General features: G+C 42.1%; 1 protein-coding gene across 2 annotated transcripts in view; it reads left to right on the top strand.

The window, feature by feature from the left end:
- LOC126545922 (cyclin-dependent kinase 14-like) overlaps nt 1–24,170 on the top strand; it is a 150,778-nt gene extending 126,608 nt beyond the window's left edge. Inside the window, exons 6-17 of one of the 2 annotated variants that reach the window (XM_050193971.3) lie at nt 1,017–1,108; nt 1,940–2,019; nt 2,153–2,247; nt 2,345–2,407; nt 6,218–6,279; nt 7,303–7,364; nt 7,587–7,707; nt 10,176–10,269; nt 11,324–11,387; nt 11,456–11,553; nt 14,051–14,141; nt 15,570–24,170. In XM_050193971.3, the coding sequence (XP_050049928.1) occupies nt 1,017–1,108; nt 1,940–2,019; nt 2,153–2,247; nt 2,345–2,407; nt 6,218–6,279; nt 7,303–7,364; nt 7,587–7,707; nt 10,176–10,269; nt 11,324–11,387; nt 11,456–11,553; nt 14,051–14,141; nt 15,570–15,667 (1,020 nt within the window). In that variant the 3' untranslated portion in view covers nt 15,668–24,170. Of the gene's footprint in view, nt 1–1,016; nt 1,109–1,939; nt 2,020–2,152; nt 2,248–2,344; nt 2,408–6,217; nt 6,280–7,302; nt 7,365–7,586; nt 7,708–7,815; nt 8,255–10,175; nt 10,270–11,323; nt 11,388–11,455; nt 11,554–14,050; nt 14,142–15,569 lie in introns of those variants that run through there. The other variant, XM_055061371.2, reaches the window with a different exon arrangement.
- Nucleotides 24,171–25,096: the final 926 nt, after the last annotated feature.

Below are 25,096 nucleotides of genomic sequence, written 5' to 3'. Positions count from 1 at the left end.
CTGCTATGTTTTCAATAGGACTTTTCTGCAGCTCGTATAAAAGACATTCGTCTCATATGAAAACAAATTTCGCATGTTTATTTTGTCTGTCTAAATTCGGTGTCATGTGTGACTGATACCTTGAGAATACCTAGCTATACTTGTTTTTCTTGTCAAATTAGTGCCATAAACTTGCTGCTTCAATTTACTTGAAGTTTTTCATTATAGTAAATCTTAATTTCAGAAATATTAGGGGCAAATTAAATGTCAATAAGATTTTTTTTCTCTTGAGTGCAACAAATTTTGCTCAATCTGTTTCATCAGTTGCCTAATTAGAACATTGCTGTGTCTAATTTGTATTTGAATATGAGATTTGGTATATGGCTTCAGCTTAAGTGTTCTCTTAAGATGGTACATTAGTGAATATGATATGCTGCTGTCATATTTGTGTAAAGCTGACTACGTATTAACAGCAGTGATTTGGTGTGCTTGAGGGGCTTCAACAAAAGCAAATATACAAGCCATTAACTACAAGTAGTAGTTGTAGTAATACTGCTTAGCAACTGTACCGGAAGGCATAAACTGTTAGTATTTTAGTATAGTTAGCTACTCAACAAGAGTAATAATAAATGAACAAATTTTGTTGCTTAATTGCATTCACTTGTGGTTGAGGGGGCCTGCCTGTACAATTTAAAGAAGCCCTTCACTACAGCCTCTGCCTAGCTCTGTGTTCACTTTTTGATGCAACTGTATGAAGTATGGAAGGCTGTCTGCAGGCTGTATCATCAAAATTTATGTTATACGTCATAATATCATAGTCTGTTACCAGAGAATATTTTTATATGTAGTAAAAAGCAATCGGGATTACGGTAACTACAAAAGTTATGCTTGTTTCCTTTTTTTTATTTGCGCTTCATTGTTCTTTTCTGATGACATGCTGGATAAGGTTCCATACTGCATGTGATGCATAAATTGTCATATGTGGGACTGCCTCACGAGCGCACTTGCCTTATTATCTGTGTCATTTCAATACATAGGGAAACATGACCTTTGGTAGGATAGAAGCCTATGTACGACTAGAACAACTAGGAGAAGGTTCTTATGCAACCGTGTACAGAGGTTACAGCAAGTAAGTACCCTCTCCAACACAGGCATACTACTTCAGTTGCTTCAGTATTGCCTTAAACGTTACTGCACAGTGCATGACAAAAAAGTTTTCATTAGATGTTTTCCTTTACTTTGCATGCAGTGTGCTAGTTTCTGAACATGGATTTTAAATGACATCACTTCATAAATATTATTTGAATGCTTTTTAATATTGTAGATTGCAGACACAACAACAGCAACAAAAAATTACTGCTGAGCAGTAGCCACATTGTAATTCATTGATAGCAACTTTTTCTTTCCATTAATCTACCTCCACCTTTCAGATTTCAAGAGAACTCATTGGGTACATTGTAGTTCACCAGCACTTCACTTAGATGCACTGAATCAAGGAATACCCTGTGAAGCTGAAAAAGGCAACTGTAGTATGATAAACTAAAAAAAATGCTTAAAGATTAAAGGATATTGAACAGATAGCCAGCTAGCTATGTTCTGGAGTTTTCAAAAGAATGTGTAGCTGTACAGACATAAGAATTGCACTGTGTTAACGTGGCCCCAACATGCAAAACAGTCGGACAATGTGGATCAAGGCTTAATATAGTAATATATTGTTAAAGCCTGTCTCCGCAATTGTCATGGTTATGCTCTTAATAATGTAAGAGCATAACCACAGCAGTTGCCACATCATTGTGCCATTATGTTTACCTAAAGCTGCAGGTGCAATGTGGGTAAAAAAGAAAAACATTTTTAAACATATTTTTTCCTACATTTTATACAGAAAAATGCTTTTGGTATTTGATTTCATAAGCCATCTTCATCCTTTTTCATAGGTTTTAACATTTGTTTTTGTTTTCAGTCTCATGGGCAAAGTAGTTGCGCTGAAGGAAATCCGGCTGCAGCCTGAAGAAGGCACACCTTTCACAGCAATCAGAGAAGGTGAGACCTTTGTTTACTTAACTTTGTCCACCCGTGGCACCTGCTTGCGCCTGATCAATGGCCAGTAGGAGCCATGCAGTTTGAATTGTGCGTCTCCTCCTTTCCTTATGCCAATGAATGTTTTTCTTTTCAGCATCATTGTTACGGGGTCTAAAGCATGCTAATATAGTGACACTTCATGACATCATTCACACTAAAGACACACTCACATTTGTATTTGAATATGTGGTAAGTGTGGCTGTTTTATTTCTTCAGTCAACTTTAGCTATGTGTATTCTTTAACATTACTAACCTTAGCTTTTCTTGCTGCTCTTTTTTCCTTTAGCACACAGACCTTAGCCAGTACCTTGAGAAGCACCCCGGTGGGCTCAACCCCAAGAACGTCAAGGTAGTACCCGTTACTAGTTTAGTTGTTCTATATTGTATTATAGATAAGGCCCTTCATTTTCTAGTAAGCCCAACCTCGACTTTTACCTGATTCTTGCACCTGAGCTAGTTGTATTAAAATAGGGTTAAACCTACTTTCTGCCCATAAAGACATTTTTATACAATATAATGAAGTCTTTAAACAATGTCTTTATGCTGTCATCTGTATAACGTAGCTGTAAAGTGGCAACTGCAACCACACAAATTAAGGTCTTGATCATGGATGCACTGCATTTTTAAAGCATCTTTGATGGCAGATATCTTTAAATCCTTAACATAATCAGAATTTATTCCAAATGTATATGCCTTGCAAATTCACCAGCTGCAGTTCTGAAGTTGTAATATGAGTCGTAAAGCTATTAGTTAAAAACTTAATAATTTTTTGTAATTAGTATATTATGTAAGAATACGTGTTGCTTGCCTTATTGCCCGAAGACGCAAGCAAGGGCAGAAAAAAGCTTTAGGACAGGAAAGAGCATCACTTGCAACTAGTTTATTGAAAGCAGACAGGATCATGTTTGTAGGCGAAGGTAGTCATGTGCGCACATATATTTGTGCACAATGCTCAAACAAGTTTTTATTTATCCAATCATACAGTTAGGGAAACGCAGTCAAGGGCGGCAGAAGACTAGCTGGATCGCTGAAATCGGGAAATTCGTGGGCACTAGTTGGAATCGGTTGGCGCAGGATGGGTAATTGGAGATCGCAGGGAGAGGCCTTCGTCCTGCAGTGGACATAAAACAGGCTGATGATGATGATGATGATGATGATGATGATGATGATGATTCATACAGTGCAGAAAAACTGTCGTTCAGTGCTACTTAATGCCACAGGTGTATCGCTGACACAGACATCACGTTTCATGTTGATGGAATAGACCTCCATTAATTCCCGTGCCAGGGAATCTTTACCAAGAATGCAGATATGGAAAGGATCTGGCTCATTAGTGCAGGAATCAGTTTGGCCATACCTGGCCCTTGCACCATAAAACACCACACATCAAGGAATCACAGCGCATAGGTAAATGTGCATTAATCTTATTCTTGACAGACAGCTCATGTTCCCTTGCCCAATCGTTGATGCAACAACCTGTCTGGCCAATATACACCCTGCTGCAATTAAGGGGAATTCCATACACCACACCAACCGTGCAAGTCACGTATGGCCTTGTACGCTCTTTCCTGTCCTAAACCTTTTTTTCCGCCCTTGGTTGCGTCTTTGGGGAATACCGTATTTACCCTAATCTAACGCGCACTTTTTTTTCCGATAGAACAGGTCCAAAAATTGCATGCACGTTAGAATCGAGTATGACCCTAAATCTGCGTTACCGTACCGCCATCAGCATTTCAAAATGGCCACCTTGTGCGCACTTCAAGGCTAGCTGACATAGCTTCCTCCATGTGCTGTAGTACGTGAGCTTAGGCTAGTCCACTGTCCATCTTCCCGATTTCTGCGTTTGCTCTATCAGCATGGAAGTGCCGACAGCGAAGACACGCCGAGTTCATCACAATGCCGCAATTACCAGGAAATTTATCATGTGTATGGAGAAGGACGGAAATCTGGCTGCATCACGGGTGTTCAGAGTTCCCGAAACTTGTGTGCGGGACTCGTGCAAACAGGAGAGGCATACTTCGGTAGCTGCTGCTCACGGCGCGGCCCCTATCTTGAAAGCGATCTACAATGAGACTCTACGCATCTAGGCGCACCGCGCTTTGTTCTCGTCACTTAGTTCACATTGAACTGAGAGGCTGCGCAAAGGTCAACTCGCTCGTTCCTGCTGCCACACTTTCTCACTCCCGTGTTTTGATAAAGTGGTTCAGCGGTCATTGAGTGAGACGTGTTCATGTTTGCCTGTGCGTGCGCAGCACCACACTTGTTAATTTAGTTGGTAAGCAAATATTTAAAAGTTTAGATGGCCGATACAACTACTTTCCTTACTTTTTGTATAGCTGTCTACTAATTTGCTATTGCAATCGATGCTTCGCTTTTCGGACGAAACTGCCACTTTTTTTTTATGTATCGCAACTTTAGTGCATTGGGAGTAAATCTTTGTTTTTCCAAATGAGAGAAGTTGTATTTCTGTAATGAATGAGGTGCACGATAATGTAAAAGACTTTTCTTTTTTTAGGTCATGGCGAACAGTTGCACGTTACAATCGAGGGCGTTTTTTTCTTTTTCCTTCTTTTTGCTCACAGAAAACGGGTGCGCGTTACAATTGAGGGCGCATTAGAATTGAGTAAATACGGTAAGTCTATTATGTGTTTAGATTTTGAATGCAATTAACGCCCGTCTCTTAGAGAAATCCAGCTCAAGGACTAGAATTCTGCTATCTGCCACAGGCGATTTTTTGAAAATTCTGTAGGGTGTAAAAAAAAAAGACGCCTGGTATATCATTGATGCACAGATGCGTTGTGATGCTTTATTATTTTTTCATAGTCACAGGCTTTCTTTTTACGTCAGGAAAAGACCACAAAAGACCTAGGTTGCTTTAAACGCTACTATCGGTCGTTTCTCAGCATCCTCCACAACTGTTGCCTTTACACCTTATCAATTAAGTTAATTAAAGGTAAGCTGATTAAGCTATTTATTATTTTTGTGCAATAAAAAAAATGTACTCATGACTAGCATGAACAACACCCATCAACCCATGGTAAGCACTGTTCATGTAAAGCCCTCAGTCATTTAATTCTTGATGTCATTTAGTTAGGACAGGTGGTATATGTAAAACTGGCTACAGTATGTGACAAATGAACTGGAGAAAAAGGATGCAAGTTAGAAAATGCTTTGTTAAAACAACCTTTGGTAACTTTTTGCGGACATGAATTACTGTATGTCCATCAAGAGTCACTTTTGTCATATTGGCAAAAACCCAAATTCAGGGGTGCATAAAAGTAAACAAAAAGATCATATTGTAGATTCTTGGCTCAACAAATATAACCTTTCCTCCTTGCCTCCAGAATTCAGGATATGAAATCTGAAAGTGAAGAGTCTTATACGTAGACTATCTCCAAGTCAGCTTCGCTTCTCAGCATTCTGCAGCCTTTGAAGGAAGGTCCATGTGTAGCTGCTTATGGTGTATGGTGTGGTCAGTGGTCTGGGAACGAACAAGTCCTACCAGGCGTGTGGTGAACAGACCACTTGTGATTGGACTGGCGTACACATCAACGCAGTGGAAAAGAGCTGACAAATGGACAGAGCAAGAATTTGATGGTGCTTCATGACTGATCGGGCAGCAGGCCTGTGTAGGAGATTATAGTGATCATTCGCAGTCTGAGAGAGAACAACTTGGCTTTTTGCCAGAATGGGTAGCTGCAGTTACTCTGAAGACTCTTCCCCTCCCCCCTCCACACACACACGCACGCATGCGCATAAGACGAACAAGGGGGGTGGAATAAATAAAATAACAACATCTGCATTTCTCCCCTGTATGATCCATAGTCTTGTAATGGACCTGTTGCAGGCCTCGCAACCTGAAAACACAAATTGATGGGGCACTTGGTTCATGCACTAAAACAGCTTTGCAGCCCATCATCCACACACACAATAAGCAGTGGCATGTTGCTGCACCTTAAAGTGATCACGTGCTTGGTCACTCTCATGTATGACTGGCAACTATCATGCTAAGCTGCACCTGATTGTTGCTCTATTTCCTTCTTAATGGTGGCTGTGGAAAAAGTTTTGTCTGTGCCAGAAGCGATTGGAAGATTTGCAAAGGGCATGTTGCTCTATTTCCTCCTAGCTGTTTCTCACAGATAATTACATTTTCTTTCAGCTTTTCCTATTCCAGCTCTTGCGTGGTCTGTCCTACTGTCATGAACGAGTCATTCTTCACAGGTATACGCAGCTTTCTACTTGTTTATATTCAATCATACCAGGACTCTTTTTGTTAGGAATATCAAAAGTCTTTTAGCATTGAGCTCTTCTGAATCTGAAAGAGCTTATGTACACATGTTTGAAAAGTTTCATATATAAGAACAGTGCTAATTTAGAAACTAGTGCCACTATATTTTTGTTAATATTGTATTTATATGAAAATTGTGTTATCCTTTCGCAGTTCATCTTGTTTGCAAATGTGCTTCAACTTTCTTAGAACACATGCCATTATAACACTTACTAATTGTTAATTTGTCGGTTGGATAAAAGAGTTCAGACAAGCCTGTCATCTATGTTGTGGAGCTTCACTTGGCACACTCACCATTCTTATTATGATTATGATAAAGAGCATTGTCAGTATATTCTCAGCTTAGGCAGCACGATGGTATCGGAATCATTTGACAGAGAGATTTGACGATATGCGCTTAAATAGGCACCACAGGATAAGGGCTGCCTGTAATTTCATTGAGGCACTTGTCATGAGCATGAATATAGATCCTCCAGAAGGAATGTGTTAAGAGCAGCCTCACAATTGGGCCTTCCTTTGCACTTTCTTCAACGGTCATGGGAACAAATTTTCTCCAGGATAAAGTGACATTGTTCTAGTTTTTTGCAGTATGGTCACTTTAACTTAATTTGATACACTTTGCTGTTGCACATAGCATTTGTGAAACACACCACATCATGCTTAAAATTTTTATAGCAGTAAGTGTACAAAACAAGAAAAAACATGCTCATTCCTAAGAATATATACTTTCTAAGAATGGATATTTATAACATAAGACACATTGGATATTGTGTTATATCTATCACCCATGAATTCAATACATCCCTTGTTTGGCCAACCTGAACCACCTGTTAGTCATGTCATTTCAAAGTCCTGGGTATAGAAACATTGCTTACTGCTGCCATGTGAAAAGATATTATACATGAAATTATTATGTTGTCTCTTATTCTGTTATCTGTCTTTCGTCTTATTTCCAGAGATCTGAAACCTCAGAACCTTCTCATCAGTGAACAGGGGGAGCTGAAACTTGCAGATTTTGGTAGGTGGCAATGGCTCACTGCTTAGCCTAGGAAGAAAAAGAGGAGCTTTGATTTTAGAACCAAGTTGACTAGTAAGAAAATAAAGCTCAAAATCAGTTGTACTTAGTGAGTTCCTTGAAGAAAATATTTTGTGGAATGTCTGATACCCTGAGTTCCTATTCACTCCTAAGCTCCTTCCAGCTCTATAAAACTGGTAGCAAAGAATGCATACTTTACTGCAGGTCTTGCCAGAGCCAAGTCTGTGCCTAGTCGTACTTACTCGCATGAAGTGGTCACTTTGTGGTACCGGCCACCTGATGTGTTGCTTGGATCAACAGACTACTCAACATCACTGGACATGTGGTGGGTGACTACTTCTGTATAAACAATGTTCATAAACTCACTGATTGCTGTTGATGTGCAGTGTGCCATAGCAAACTTCAGTTGGATGTTCTTTCTTTTTGTTTTCAGTTGGAACTTGTCTGTACTTTCTTTCTTTTGGCGTTGGAATGCTTGCCAACTCCGTGGTCAGCTTGAGCTCTATACCTACATAACTACCAAGATTGGTATTCAGCAGTGGCCACAGCTAGTTTTCATGACTCTGGGGGTTATGCATCTTTATTTACTGTGGACCGTTTTTGTTAATTCGTAATTTGTTAATGTGTGGGGTTTTGATCAGCTGCAGCATTTCAATAGTGTTTGTGGTTATGTTTAAGAGGTCTTGTAGGTAAGTGTTAGTATATTCTATTCTTAGAACACGTCTTAATGAAAACTGGATGCACACCTGCTGGCTTCCAGCTATAGTGTGGTGAAAGTAAAAGTTCTATAATGAAATGCTGAGAATTCTGCTGGCATGTATGCAGCCACCTACGTATTGCTCTGTCTGGGAAATGGGATCGGGGAAATAAATGAAGACCGAAAAAAAAAGGGGGGGGGGCGAAGCTGGGGGGTAGATGCAGTGTAGTGCTACATTACCATGTATCCTAAATGCGAACACATTAGAAGATAAGCTTAGAGACTGTGTGGTGTGCTTCTTTCAAAAAAGTGTTCTGGTGAAGGGAATTGCATGTACTTCAACAGTCAGCCATGTCAATAATATCTTCATAATGTGAAATGGTGCCAGGACGTGTTGAAGCCACAATAACAGAGCCATTTAAAATGCAGTCATTCCAGCTGGTTCCAGCTGAGGTGTTTACATCTCTGTCCCTTCATTTTTCTTTCTTTTAGCAACAAATATGCCAATTTTGAGTGGGAGAGTGTTTATGTGCATCCTGCATTGTGATAGATCAGCTTGTAGCTTAATTGTCCTGTGATCTATGGAAGTACTGCAGGAGTAAATTCCAGCAGTGCAACAATAACTATGTTATCATAACCAATGATATTTTGACCTGCATTATTGCTCTACAGCAGCAATTAGCATAAGAGAGACGGTCACTGAACCAGTTATTGTTTTGTTTAATATTACAGTGTGTGGTGCCACATTCAGTGTACCAAAAGCAGTCGTGCAACTTTTTAAAATTTTATTTTTGCTTAATGCCATGTGATTTGAAAATATGAATTACTCTAGAGGTAGCATTCTAGAATTATTTTTCATGAATCACTCTACACTTGTAAAACTTAGGCCCGAAATGTGTGTGCTGTGAGGCATTGATTGTGTTATATTGGTGTAATAAACAGAATAAAAAAAGTACCCCTGCATACCAAAGATGACTATGGACAGTATTGCATCAGATTTGCCTGTGTAGAGCACACTGTTTGAAAAATATTGTATGGTACTAAACTGAAACATCCAGGGCAACCGTCATGAGCAAAAGCTTTTTTTGAGATTGCAGCATTGAAAAAAAAAAAAGTCTTTCTGCAGTTACGTCTCAACACCACAAAGGTGTTAATGGGACGTTTGCCACAAGTCAATCCCTCAGTGCCTATCCAAAGGTCAATGCACCGTGGACACCGACTCTTGACAGGTCCCACAAAAGGCCCTCACCCCACCATTACCTGGCAGCCTGAGCGAAGGATGAAAAAGAGGGGAACAATGATGACGACCTGGGAGTCGCAGTTAAACTTTTACCACGAGTCAAATCAACGCCTATCCATCAACGCCTATCCAGAGGTCAACGCAGCGTGGACACAAACTCTTGACGAGTGCCACAGAAGGCCATCACCCGACCATTACCTGGCAGCCTTAGCGAAGGATGAAAAGGAGGGGTACAGTGTCGACGACCTGGGAGTCTCAGGTTGTTTTCTTGCCACATAGTCCAAACCAGTCTCTTTGGAGGCGGAGCTACTGCAGAGTGTTGCGAGCATGGGCGTGGTATCGCAACGGAGTCGACGAGTGTGATTTGCTGCTGGACAGTCTCCAGATTCCCTAGTCGACTCGCCTAGGGAAGACGACGGGATTAAAAGCGGAGACTTTTCAAGAGTGAGGAGAGAGGGTCCTGATATGAAACCGGACATTTAACTTGCTCCCACATGGAGTGGGCTTTGGTAACTGGAGCCATGTAACTAAGCAAATAAACCCTTTTTCCTTCATTTTCTATAACCTGATGTAGCAGTCGTTGGGCTTCGTGTATTTCTTGCCCTAGCACCACCCCAAGCCGCAACACTGCCACAGATGTGTATCCTACTATCAAGGCTGGCACTTCACTTTATCAAACACACGTGCATGCAATTGACCACTCAATTTCAAGCTGCATGTCTCGGGCTGTGGAGATTTTTTTTTTTTTTTTTTTTTTTTGTTATGCCCATGGTTTTAGAAATTTTCGCTCATGATTCTGAACATCGTTTTTTAACATGTGTGGACTTGCTATAATTTCCTTTTTTTCATTGTGCAGGGGAGTGGGCTGCATATTCATTGAGATGATCACCGGTGCAGCCGCATTCCCTGGTGTCAAGGACACAACTGATCAGCTGGATAAAATCTGGAGGGTAAGGTTTTAGTCATGTTTTAATGCACCTCATTTTTACTGAGAAGTTTCAGTAAATTTCGGTGCACTTTGATGTCTAAGCATGTTTTATTTAAGAATAGTGCTGAAGAGTCACGTATGCTCTTTCATACATTATTTTAATGGAATATAAACAGCGCCGGCAGTTTTAAAAAAATTATTTGACTGGCTTTACTGCACTTCTAGAACAATGCGTAAAATTATCTTAATATTCAAATACTCGCACTGTTTTCCTCAGATAAACAAAGCACGGTTGTTTAACAATATGCAAAGATTGGTGAAGATAAGCTAATGTTAATATGTGCAGTCTTCATTCACTTTGAGTGTACTTCATGTTAAGCTGTTGTCGGGTTGCCATGTAGGACTCTCATTGTAGACGACTTGCATTAAACATTTTGTTACCAAATGAGAATGTTATAAGTGAATGGTGTTTCTAACAGATTCATATCCTTTGTCATTATCAGTTCATTTTATCTCTCCAGTTGCTCTCATTTCAAGGTGCACCTGCTGAAAGAAAATTCGCTTGGACTTGTATTTGAACAGTTACCTTCCCTATACAGTTTGACATTGCTGTGTATTGTGCACAGTTTTAAGCTTTTCAAAACTTCTCCATAATGTACACCTTAGCATAAGCTTCAACAGAACTATATGCTGGGTGTGTCAGTAATCCATACTTGAAACTACAGCACAAAATTACACAATGCGTAAAAAAAGACAGGACACGGTCACGGTCCGGTCTTTCTTTTCGCATTGTGTAATTTCGCAGTGTAGTTCCGAGTAAGTGTACATATACTTTGAACTTTATTTTTTTACTGCAGCAGCTGCATTTTTTATGCCCTTATTATTTTGCTTGTTTTCCTTGCACTCATTTAATTTAGCATCCATGATATTTCTGTAGTTTTTGCACAAAGAGATATGGTGGCTAAATAGGTCCCAAATAATATTCCTCTGCTAAGCAATACACCATTGCTGTTTTTATCATTGGTGTCACAATGTGCCTGATGTTATAATGACAATTTGGGGCTCCTGAATTCCAGATCCTGGGGACTCCTACTGAGGAAACATGGGAAGGTGTTTCTCGTTATAAGAACTACAAACTTCGTAAGTTCTGCTTTCTTGTCTGTTGTATTTACTGGAACACACTTTTGCAATTGCCCTTTTTGTTCCAGACAAATTTGGCATGTACCCAGGCCAGCCCCTAAAACAGGCCTTCCCTAAACTATCGGAAATACCACAGGCCGACGAAATTGCCAACAGATTCCTCCAGGTACTGTTCATTTTCTTCCACAGATTCACTTTTAGAAAAGTGGATCTTTTGGTGCAATGAGAGGAAGCAGAAGATAAAATGGCGCCACTTGAGAATGAGGAACCAGCCTCTAGTGTCTGTTTGTTGCTTCTCATTGTCTATTTTTGTCTATTTACATCAGAAAACTATAGGCAGTCAAGCCTGCTTACGTTTAACCAGAACATTTGGAAATAATAAGGCGTATATAAAACAGTAGAAATATAATATCCCCTTCGCGTCCTTGTGTAGACATTTTGTAATGTTGTGGGCCATTATTTAACTCCCTATCTGCCAATAGATATGATATACAGTTAAACCTTGAGGCACCGAAGTTGACACAATATGCAGTTTGCTTCGTTATATTAAAATTTCGTTGTATTGAAATTCGACCTTTTATGTAAATAAGTACAGTCGCCGATCGATTTTTCTTACATAGAAAGGGGCTGCAGAATTATTCGAATTATCGGGGAATAAAAAAAAAGCAAATTTGAATGAGAAAACCATTCATTTTAACGAATTTGGGAGTCGGCGACGAATGGTACGGTTTCATGCCACGTCGATGATATCTTCACATCGGTGATACAAATTAAGCGAAGCCAGCCACGCTTGCGCGTGCACTTCACCCCTGCGGCTGATAGCATCGCCTGCACTAGGACGACGCTATCATGAAAAATGCCGGCAGTGGGGAGCAAATGCTTCAACTTCCTCTCACTCCGAGTCACCAAAACTTGAGATTATACAATTTCAAATAACTAAACATGCGGGAATACAGCTTACGGGATGCCACACCGTCTCGGCATGCCCACTCTTTGTACACGCGGCACATTACCTCTAAAGCAGGGTGTGCGGCTGCTTACGCGCTCAGCCACACTAACACCAATGTGCTTGAAATCACAACGGTGGCAACATACCCGCCCCCGCTCCTCGCGGGCGTTAGGTCGCATTACTGTGAGCTCGCTCCCTTCCCCCTCTTTACTTTTGCTCGCACGGGAAGGCAGCACTCGTGAAGCCACTGTCTTTCTTGTCTCACCCTCGCACACTTTCATTCGCACCTAAAGCACAAGGTGCGCGGCGCGATAGGATTTAATCGCACCTCTGATTAGAGTGGTGCGTTTGCAAGCAGCCGCTTGTAATTCAATCATTTGACCATCTGTGTCCACGGAAGTTTCCATTTATTGTTATGGCATCCTTTGCAGCGGAAGCAAAATCTCTTTATATTGAAATCACATACAAACACACTTCGTTATATTGAGGTTCTAAATACATGGTGTTCTATGGACAAGCAGTTATGAAAAGGTAAATACTTCGTTATACCGAGAATTTCACTATGCAGAAGTTTGTTATATCGAGGTTCAACTGTATATTGCAAAGAAAAAGCCCTTTTCTTCATGCTGCTTGGAGTCACTGCACTGTACATTATGGCCTCAGATGTTTCTACCAGTGTAATAGATCGTAGATTTTGCTAAAGCATTATATACCTGTAGATAACATGTACATGTAACAAATAATATGCATAGTAAAAATAATTCTGATTCTGAAAAGAGATGATGTGCACTGCACCATCCTAATTCAGGCTTCAGCATTATGGTTGCGTGTGGCTTTGCTCTCTCCTGCATATACCTGTGCGCTGTTGCTGACTACACTGATAACATGCAAAATGTCGGGCCAGTGAGCTTAAGTGCATAATTCTTTCCTGAGTTTCTTGTGGCATTTTAGCATATATCCTAATGAGGCTGTAGCTGCCAAAATTGTTCTGCGAGCCTTTAGGGTTCTGCCAGGACCCAGTTTTGCTTTGATGAAATTGTAAAATTGTGAAGTTTTTCAACTGGAAGTATAAATTCATAATACTAATAAATAATGATAATAATACTACTACTAATAATAATAGTCTTTATTAAATGCAATTAACACCACAGTTGCATATCCAGCCTCCATAGGCGACATTGTTTGTGTGCGAGGCTGGCCAGTCGGCAGGTAGTGCAAATGCATGTACTCAATGGATTAATAGTCGAATAAAAATAACATAATAATAATAAATAAATAATAAGAAGAATCGGTTGGCGCCGGACAGGGGTAATTGGAGATCGCAGGGAGAGGCCTTCGTTCTTTAGTGGACATAAAATAGGATGATGATGATGATGATGGTAATGATGATGATGATGAAAAATGATAACAAAAATAAAATAGTATTGGAATATAATAAGAGATTGCTTACTGAGATATTCAATATGCTTGCACATATGTGCATGCATATCCTGCCATAGTCCTAAATAGGGCTGCAGTATGTAAAAATAAATAAACATGTATACAAGGTAGATTGCAAAGAAAGATGGTGACAGCAGAGATGACTTCACAATCAGTGTAGCAACAACAGTTTTCGATTAGTAACTGTTGGAAAAAAGGTGCGTGACATATTGGAAAAAATGTACATAAGTGCTTAATCATGCCTGTTGTTATTACTATTTTTATTTGATTTCAGCTTCAGCCACAGAACAGGATCTCAGCTGTGGATGCTATGCGGCACAGCTATTTTGCAGACATGCCCCCCAAGGTGTATGATCTCCCTGACCGTAAGTACTATGTCTTGCTGTCACATATTGCAAGCTTATTTTGATGCTTAATGTTGACTTAGCATATTAGCTTAGAGGCTTGGGCGAGTTGGCCGTGGTTCATAACAGCGGTGTTTACGTAGCGCACGTCATCTTTGTTGTCTCTGTTTTTCCTTTCCTACTTTCGTGCGCTACGCAAACACCGCCATTTGTATATAGTAGATTCACATAAAAAGTATTACGAGAGCTGTCCCAAGAGTTGAGTTCTTGGTCTGATAAAGAAGCAAGTGGCAGCAGCAAATGTGCTCACGTTAATTTTGACATAATCCCTTCTAGTTATGTAACACAAGAACTCCCAGACTTGTTTGCCTCTGGAAACCCCACCAGCTCTAAGACAGTTCTAAAGAATAGCCTGCGCATCTGGGTAGTCTCTTAGTAAATATTCAGTCAATACGAATTGGCCATAGTAGTGAAAATGCTTGTAGCCTATTGCAGTGTGGTCACTTTCTGGAACAAAGTAGATGTGAAAGAGGAATGGGAAATGTGGGAGAGGAACGTGCATCATTTTAGGGTCTCAGTGAACACAAAAAGCATCTCAAGGAACTCAAGAGTTCAGTGGAACCCCCCAAACTTAGCGCAGCCCATGGTGCTTCACTGATTGAATGCCTATTAAAAAAATAACCCTAATTTCCCAAAGAAAGGTATTATAGTCTCTCATATCACAAGCACTGTAAAAGTGTCAATTAAATTGTTTTTACCCTGAGGAATATAGAAGTTCAATGATGTGAGATCTGGAGGTTTGAAAGTGCAGAAAACCCAGTGGAGTAGATGGAAGGTGTCTCTACAGCATCCTGATTCAATTACTCTGCTTTGATGTCATCCCAAATCTCAATTAACAGTGACCATCACTTTACATGTTGCCAGAACAGGCCAAACTTTCTTTGGAAGTGGATATGATGGCTGATTTCATCCGCTTTGATGAGACACTGTACTTTCATCTCAAAAGCCATGAACCCATGTTTTGGCTCTGGTCACATGCTGGTCACATACTGGTCAAGAAAGTTTTTAAAAAATTTATTTGAAGAACTGGAAATTTTTTCCAGTTTTAGCTAGGTTCTTGCCTTCAGCATTGGCTAAAGATAGTGCTTCGAAATCCTTGTGGCCTTCAGTGGCTCAGATGAGGCTGTTCTTGGTGTAAGTGTACTAAGAGTTTGAAAGTTTTTGATAATTAAATGTAGTTGAAATATTTCAGCTAGTACTGCCATGATCTTGCAATGACACCCACCACAAGCATCACATCTCTTCAAAGCGTTTGTTTAAACACTATGTCAAGCATTTTCCTGTAAGAGGTCCTTGCCATATGTCCCTTGCAATGTGTACTCTTATGTGAAAAGAGTCTGCTTTGTTACTGACACTGCATTTTTTTCTCTCCCATTCTTCTTCCCACAGAGGCCTCCATATTTACAGTTCCTGGTTGCAAACTTAGTCCAGAGACTTACAATCTCCCCATGTCTGTGATCAAGGCAGCGGCCAAACTGCGATGTTAGCTGTGATAGGACGTCCCCATAGCCACCCAGTCTCCACCACCTGGGCGTCGGCACCACAATAGTCACGCCCTTGGGTCACTTTGTTGAAACGTTGACAGGTTTATCCCTGGAGCGCTTTTTTCATTCCTGCCAACCAGACGGGGCAAACGGAGAAGCAGAGACAGCTCGTCCACTGAACTCAAAACAGTTTTTATGAGTGTCATCGTGGTCTTGTTGATTGCCCGCTGAAAACATTTTTAGAGAGGTAACTTATTTAAGGACTGCCGAGGCTCGCCAATGTGTGTGCGTTTGTGTGACTGTGTGCTGAGTGTGTTTTGATGTGTGAGCATGTGTTTGTGTTATTAGCACAAGCTGACAAACCACCCCTTGCTTTTCTTACCGTTGTGGGATGTCTGGGGTGATTCGATATGTGTTTGCTTCATGCAGTAAACATCAGTTGCGGCTTACTGCAGGGCAACAAATGTGTGACAATTGCCAGTTTTGTGTGCGTCCCACTTACTCTATGCTTGTGCTCATGAGTGAGCCTGAAGTTATCAACCATTGCTGTTTCAGTCAGGACTGAGCACAACAAAAAAAAGCCTTCTGCTGTATTTTCCGACATACAGGCAATTCTGTTTAGGGTGTTGGTGCAACCACATGGCTTTTAAGTTTTTTTATATGTACTTTCCCCTCATATCTAAATCCTTGGTGATAAAGTCTAGATTTTAGGCTGTTTATGCAGATTTTTCATATGCCTTTCTAAACGGAAGATTGGAATACCATGAATTTCAGAGGAAGCACCCCCTTTAGACACAAAATCAAGGGAAAATTAGAAACCATTGCTCGGGTCCACACGCACTCGTGATGGTAGCATGGAAATTTTAATGATATCTGCCACTGGTGAGGGGGATGCTTGCTCAAATTCTTGCAGTACTCAAAAATCGTCATGTGAGCAAGGAAACCTGCAATAATGGCTGGAACTTGCAAACATTTCACTCCCATACAATTAACCACGTGTTCAGAGGCACATTTAGTAGCAACGTCAATCTCAGTGGTTAGCTGATTGATGTCTCATTTTTTTAGTTTACGATGTGAAGTAGGAGAGTATATAAGCAGCCCTGCATGATTTTTTAATTAATACCATAGGAAGATAAGAAATTTGAACAAAGTAAAAAACCATACAGCAGTCTGGCAGCCACTAGACATGCAGTTTGCATTATTCTGCAGAGGTTCTATTGCAATTCAAAGATCCAGTGCAAGAACATAGAAGCTGTTAACCCACACAGTGCACTTGAATGTGAGAGGGCAACCGGTTGATAGTGCATTTAAGCTTTGTTTCTGTGTTAAGAGCATACTGTTCTTAGAAATGGTGCACTAAATCTTATATCAGTTTGGTCCCACTATTTCTTAATTCAGTATTTGAGGATCATTCTTGATGCAACGGGCAGTTCTCTTTCATCTTCTTTTGCTCGAATCTCTTGCTTCCTGCTTGATTCTTTGTGTGCTCAGTTTCTTTTTTTTTTATATTTGAAATAGCAGTTTGATATACAGGGCTTGCAGCAACAAGCAAAACAACCAAGTTGATGCATTGAGAGTCTTCAGCACTTGAATGCTCTCTCCCTGTTCCTTGCATTAGTTTTGCTTAATTAAGCTCTACCATACTTTATCTGGTCAGTGAAGCGCATGTGCAGTTGGTTTTAGGAGTAGTGGTGCACACCCGGTTGGTGTCATGAGCCCTAGCGTTTTTCTATATGAATGCACGACCGTCCCCACCATAGAAGCTCGCTTGCCAATCTTCCCTTGGAGAGCAAATCGATCGAATTGTTTATATGGGGCTGGGTTTCGTTGTTTTTTTCCAATGTATCTGTGCCGTCCGTGCAATTTTCTGGGTTTTCTTTGCACACGCGTGTGTATGCGCATTGCAAATTCTGCTCATTGCCATTTTTCGTCTACTGTATCCGGCCTGTGGAGCCTAGGAGCCTACTTGTTGCTTCTTGAGCAAAGCAGCGTGAGTGTATTTGCTAGTGGCATCACTCTCGATCGAACACCCATGCAATTGCTCGCTTGGGCTGCATTACATTCATAGTTACGAGCTGGACTAGGAAAAACCAGACATTGAAAGGTTCCGCATCTGGAAACTGCGCTCTTTCGCAGTGATGGAGTGCAGTGGACATGCAAGCTGCTGCTAGAGAAAACAAATATGTGTCAGCCAGAGTTTAAGCACAATCTTGTCTACCAAATCTCACTCACGCACTAATCAGAGCCAGGTCGTTTTTGCATTTATTAATGTGCCTTCTTTCTTGAAGTACTGTTGTCAAAAAATAGAGCAGGGGCTTAGAATTGCAGGATGCATAATTTAGCATTAATATGGTGCACATCTGAACCTGTTATATCGAACCCGGATACTTTGAATTTTTCGTCAAGCAGTGGAGCAGTAGTGAGGGAGTGGGGTTGTTTTTGGGCTAGTATGTGCATGCAACAACAGATGCGCAAAAGCAGGCACAATCACATGAAGGGAGTGCAGATAAGTGCATTGTGCACCAAACTGAAATGTACATGCCTAATATTTAGTAGAGCAAACAGCCTCCTATAATGGCAAGTTTTTTTAGCGTGAGAATTACAAGTGTTGCCTGTCATGACATCTTCGTGCACAAAAGCCACACCCATGCCATCTCGGTCTACCGGTTCTGGCCTCATAACTTATGAGGGCTAAGTGGAGGAGGTTTCAAGTCAACCTTGCGTCAGTGTGTTTTCACGTGCCCACTTATTTATTATCAAATTATTTTGCCATTTTACAGCGAAGCTGTATATGACTAGAATCCCGGGATTTCTTCATCTCCATATCAAAAACACAACCAATCAAAGTGGCAGGAGTGCGCCACATGCATCGCTGGGTTTCTTGCAGCACCACCAGATGGTGCTTGCCTCCGCAAATATCTGGTGCCACCCTTCAGAGGAAAGAAAAAGAAAGAACCAGAAGGCTCTCCTTAGTGCATAGTGTTCACTGCAAGCGTCCCCGTTAAAAATTTCGGTTGGATAAGCTGCAGTCCCCGGAAAGCGGCAACAGTAGCATATGAAGCAGGGAGTAACTACTCGTCGCTACACTTTGATATGTAAAAGAAAAGCCCACATAGCAAGTAATTTCATTTGTGTTGTGATAGCATTATGGAAAGGCCACGCATAGTTGGGACTCCCAAAGAGCAGCTTGAACGCGATGAATGGCAATGGGAACAGCAACGTTAATATGCACAACTTGACAATATGCACAATGATGTCATGCTCAGGCTAGGCTGGATGCAGCAGTTCCTTCCAAAAGCAAGCCACGCACAGTTAGGACGCCTGAAGAACAGCGCGAATATGATGAACGATGAAAGAAACGGCAATGTCAGTATGCTGAATGGTGTCGTGCTCAGGCTTGGCAGGACCCAATTCAAGGCTACGTCACATTGGTCTGTTGGATCAGGCAATACCTCAGCTTCGCTGGCCAACCACCTTCACAGCTTGGATTGGAGCCCATTTTTTCTAGAATTTGGTGCGTCAGGTCTGGATTCGGCAATTGGAAACATGGTTCTGGAAGGTGTGTAAATCTCTTCTAGCTAACTTAACAGTGGTTGAACAAGGGACATTGCTGGAGGAAATATCTTGACAAGGGGACGTTTTCCTGACAAAGTCCCTTATCTAAAGGTTGTCTCCAGTGACGTCCCTTGTTCAACCACTGTTGATCACGTCAAGTCTCATCTTCCTATGAACTTATCTTGTTTGGCTAGCTTAATTTAGGCACACGACTTAAAGATAGGGGGGGGGGGGGGGACATTTTGTGATTGTGACTCTGCATCTAGTCAGTTCCATTCAGAAAAAAGTGGTATATCTGATGATAATGCTCCATCATTTCTGAGGTGTGGCAAATGTGGCAAATTTTTCATTAACATAAAACTTGTTGCAGTAACACATTAATCTTTAACACTTGGCATGGAGCACGATAACTTAGCAAACTTCATGATGGAATTGGCCATTGAGTGTGAACAGATTGCAGGATGGAACAAGTTTCAGTGAATAACATTTTCTTATCATGTGGCATGATTGGAGGCACACCACCTCTGTAAATACAGGGTTAAAAATGGCCTCATGCCAAGTTACTATGTTTGTAAAAGAAAGGCGTTCGCAAAAGATTGCTCAGAAATGTCTTGTCTTGTCCTCATGCCGGGCCCTTAATGCCAGATTATTTCCGGCAATTTGAAGTGCATTTGTGTGCATCTCTAACAATTTCAGCCATATGGCAGGTGCATTGAAACACTTCAGCAGAAAAAAAATGGCTGTTATGGTAGTTTTTGCTCCTTAATACAATGCACTCAGTGGTCAATGTTTGCATCCAAACTGTTCACGTGCTGGCTAGAAGTGCACCATGCAATGTCTACACTGATGCAGCCGAGCACTGCTACCAGTCTGTCCAAGAAAAGGCGCATATGGTAATATTTTGCATGTCTGAGCCTGAAAGAAGTGTAGGATAATCTAACTATCCATGGGGAGATGGAGAGTGCCATCGCTATTGTACCCGCCTAAAACAGACCCAAGTGGCCCTTTTGTTGAATATATTAAATATATTTATTTCATTTCCTTTTGCTAAGACCATGTTTGTAACGCTTTATTTTTCTTGTTTGCTTTCATTTTGAGGTGCTGTCGGTAAAAGCTGTCCTGCGTATGCATTTCGTCGACCGTCCACTGTAAAGAGATGCACTCGCGAGAGCTCATTCATAAAAGAACCGACCGTTTTCCTCGTTCATCTTTGCCTGTCATTTTCCTCCATGTTCACTTCTATGCATGCCTTGGACTGACCACTTCCATGGGCTATTGTCACTGCCTTCGCACCACACCCAAAAGCATTACGGGCACCTGCACTGTGCAACATCTACATTGTCTCTAGTCCCAGTTTTTGTTGAAGCCTCTCTCAGACTTCCATTGCACAAATGCAATTCAAATGACATCATCCCCTGACATGGTGGTACCTGGCCTGCCTGCTTCAGATTGAATGGGCAGCTGTTTCTAACCCATTTGCCCCTTTTCACAGGAAGTTAATTGTGTTGTACACTTTCACCTCAGCAGCAAAGTTGGGTGTTATCTCAGTGGTCTTCTTGAGACTAATTCTCAATATTGAGGCAGGGAAGCCTATCCTATGGTCACTCACCAGCGGTTCATAATGTCACTGCAATTAAATGGTAGCGCTATGTGTCACTGCTACGGCGAAACACTTCGTGCAGTAACACCATCGTTGTGTTGCAGAGAAATCGGCATCTTTTGAGCCATGTCGACACACGCATGAATTGGCGTTGCTTCAGGCAGAATATGCCAGCAAATATGCTCCTCTTGTTCATGCATCAACACTCGGATGCACCACATCGGTCTTATAAATATTTCATCACTCAACGCATCCTACATGCGTGAGCTTCTCATAGCTAAACTTCACTTTCACTTACCTGTTTGACAACTCTGCATGCCTCCATCAGGAACAATGGCTGCATTGACGTCAAAGAATTCAACAGAGCTCATAGCTTCTGTGGGTAACCTACTTCGCTTCAGAATTCAAATAGCCCTTTTTTTCTCTCTCTCTTCCTGGTTGACACCCTGTCACATGAGCACTGCAACATCAATCACTTGATTAGGAGACTTCATGGCAACTAATTGTCAGGAGAGCCATGGGACCTGTTGTGACATTAAGGCACTGGCAGTATAGGGGCAGAATAGCTGTATGGATCGAGAAGCAGGCAGAATGGAAAGCCGCAGCTCCCCCGGGTGCAACCTTAAAGACCATGAAAAGACTGTGCGGTCACTAGTCGCATTCACTTTTTTTGTACATGGGTTCTGGCGCCAAGTCTGTGCCAGTGCCATTATCCCAATCTGTTAATGTGAATCTCGGGGTGTTATTCTCAACCATGTCAAACTTCAGCTTCTTGTCAAATCTGTGGTGCAAGCAGTTATAATCGTTCTCCTCCGCATGTTGTGAAACACTTGTGATAAATGTGACCAAGTATCACATAGGGCGCAACTTTCATATGACATTAAATTACCTTTTGTGGTGGCAGAACTCCCGTGTACCGTGCATTGTGTGCACGTTAAAGAACCCCAAGTGGTCGAAATTGGAGTGCCCCAGTATGGTGTATCTCATAATCATATCGTGGCTTTGGCACGTGAAACCCCAGAATTTTAATTTACCTTTTGTGCTGGATCGCTAAGGCGTCATGTGCTGACACACATTTGCACCTAATGTGGCTTTGTGCATGGGTGTTCGTTCGAGGAAAGCCGAGCGTTTGCCACGTATAAGGTTGACCATGTTCTTCTAGAACATGGGCCTTCACTGGTGCAATTCATCACATAGCTGTAGTGAGACGTATTGCAGCTGGCTGCCATTTCATTTCTCCTGGGTGCCGTTCATGATGAATCCCGTGTTCTAGTATATGTGGTCGACCCTGTACGTTTTATCTTGCATGAGCACGCCTGGCTGGGCTAGATAAATCTGTCCATGACATTCTAGGGTGGCCTGAAATACCTCTGGTTGCTGGGAGACCATGGTCTATGAGAAATCTGTCTCGTTTGCCATGTGTCTATACGTCGAGGAATTGTAGCCTACACCTTAGCCTGCCCTGCTGTAAACAGACATGTATGAAAAGTGTTTTCCATTGAGTTTCCTACCCGCTGCTGTTATTGAGATACCGTTTTGTGCGAGCGCCTGAAACCTGTATCCTTGTGCTTAGGATGTAGAGCGCTTGTAACGAGTTGCGGTGTCCTCGTTGAGCCCTCTTGATGTCCGCGGGCTTGTAGTGCTTGTTGTGCCCTCAAGTGTTAAGCCGGTGTACTTGCGGCAACCTTTTAAGCCGCTCTCAAAAGGAATATGGTAGTTCTTGGAGAAGAAAAAAAAGAAATGCTCAAAAAGTGAATGCTTGAGTCCCGTGGGCAAGGCTGTCAAACAGTCTGTGGGGCTGACGTTGATTTCCATGCTTGGGAGGCACCCCTGGGCAAAGAAATTTGTTGTGTTCATTGCGGCGACATGTAGTCCGCTCGTTTTAGGTTGCCGTACTTCGATGTGCTTCATGTTGCCTTGACCTGTGGTGCGCCGAACCGAAACTGCAGCTCGCCATGTGGCATGTAATGTTTTGTCTGCCCTAAAGTTACAGAAATTTGCCATGTCGCCAGTCTCTCACTTTGTAGCTCTCTGAATCGAAAAAGACTGTGCACTTGGGGTGATGAAACATGTTGTTTTTCTTTACTTTAATATATGCACCAGGCTTAGCGTTCACCAGAGGACATGACTGCGGGCAATGATAACCACAGCTAACTGATTTGTCATGTGTTTCATTTTGTCCTGGATTACTGGATTATTTCTTTGTTAGCGTCACATGGATAATTTAGCTTAATTCATTGGATGTAAATTCAGAAGCCTGCCATTCTTTAAAATTGGGCATTTATGAAAGGTTCACACTTATCAACCGACGAACACAGAAAAGCATACTTCACAGTTTTCCGTGCAATTTGATGACTCTTTTGTTTTGCTTTCTGGTCACTTCACCTAAGCATCAGCCAGGCTTGAACACGCATAGGATATGTAAGGCATTCTGTATGACCGAGCACCTAGTCTGGCTTCTTATTACGTTTTGATGCTATGGCATTCGGCAGTTGTGATAGAGGGCAGCAGAAGTATGTGTAACCACACAAGATGGGGTTCTTATTTATTATTCTTTTACCGTCGCTGCCGTCTTTCGCATGACTACTTTTATGTTAGGTCTTCATTTATGAGGTACCTGTGAAACAGAGACGTGGAGCACAGAGTTCGTATATGTGACATGCAGAGCTTTAGTCCAGTGTCACAAAATCGAGTACAAGTTGAATTCTGCTTGAATGAGTTTTGGGCGGTGAGGGTTTTGAACAAGGCGAGATGTGGCATGTTAAATCGCCTTCATGCTGGCCGAAGGTCAGAACTGCGATCTGTAGCATGCCAGACGTATCGCTTTATATAGGGAACCGTTAATATGCAGTGTATGCAACTTGTCTTTGATTTTCTCTCGCTGGTGTGGCTGGTGCAGGGACCCGAATTCTTGAAATGGCAGCGAGGCCTTCGGTCGCCCCGGGTTCAAGGCAACCTGGAGAGCCGCGCTCGTTGTGTGTGGCACCTTTCATTCCCAGTGCACATTTGCTCATTGCATATTGGTTGGAGTGTAATGGATCTGCTCATTGGTCTGAAAAGATATTATGTTGTGATAACGGCGTGCTTGCCCCACTATTTAAGGGTCGTGGCACTCCTTTCAGCACAGTGCTGTGTGTGCTTGTGCGATGAAGTATATATTATACTATGTATACCCCGTGAGAGAACTTGTCGTTTTAAGTCATGTTGCTCGTTTACCATCTGTTTACCATCTGGCTGTTCTGTTCCTTGACAGCAGCAAACTTGTGGGGAGGGAGGGGGGATTCTTATGCTGTATGCTTCATGTTTCACATATCCAGTATGTGGTCAAATACACAGTGGCTGGTCACCGTACCTTGCCCGTTTGGTGTGTCATGTCTCATTTCCCAGCCGGGACAAAATGCGCTCAACACCTCGTGCATTACAGTGTCGACGAGACAGCTGACCTGATCTGGCTTTTCAATGGGTCAGCGTTAACGGGTGATCGTTCTGGGGTCACACAGAAGCCTTCATTGGTTTGAAATGCAGTACTTTGCAGTAGTAAGCACATGACCCAAAAGGTAAGACCATCATCTGTGGACCACAGCGCAAGCACATATAACGATCAATAGATCCGTCGCCACCAAAAGCTTTATAACAGTTCTGGAGCCTTCACCGTCGGGGCAACATTGGTGAGCATGCTTTGTAAATTGTACAGCCAGCTTGAGCTATCAGTGGTTATCGTAGGAGAAACAGTGCTAATAGTCATTGAAATGATATAACACAATTGGTGTGGGGCACAGTGCTCGACAACGTTCCTTTGTAATATTTTGTGGGGGCGCACTGCACCAGGACGCACAGAATTGCTGCATTTTCGAACAAGCACTGTGTGTGCTAAAGGGCAAGCATCGCGTGTGCTAAAGGGCAAGCATCGCAGGCGTTTCGCGTGCGTGCTGCGTCAGGCCCAATGCAACGCACTATGCTGTTCCACCATCCATAATCACGTCCAAAGCAACACACAGGCAGGAGACTCCATGCAATGCAACAGCGCCTAAATCGCCGGTTAAGAGCTATGTTGAGCATTCCTATGTTGAGCGTCGCGTGCCTCGGCGCCCCTAGTAACCGAGCAAACGAGCGCAGCGAAGGATGAAAGAGCGAACGCGGAGCTCAGCGGGGTATGAAAGAAAAACGATAGCGAGTAGAGCGCGAGGAAGAATGGAGGAGGAGGGTGCAACGGAGGAAGGGTATTGCAAAAGGCTGAGGAGAAAAGGGGAGTGCCGCACGAGGCATGCTCCGCGGCA

This window comes from Dermacentor andersoni, chromosome 1 (assembly GCF_023375885.2).
Source record: "Dermacentor andersoni chromosome 1, qqDerAnde1_hic_scaffold, whole genome shotgun sequence".
Taxonomy (NCBI): domain Eukaryota; kingdom Metazoa; phylum Arthropoda; class Arachnida; order Ixodida; family Ixodidae; genus Dermacentor; species Dermacentor andersoni.
The sequence above is the reverse complement of the archived record's forward strand: the minus strand, read 5'-3'. Positions and strand labels throughout refer to the sequence as shown.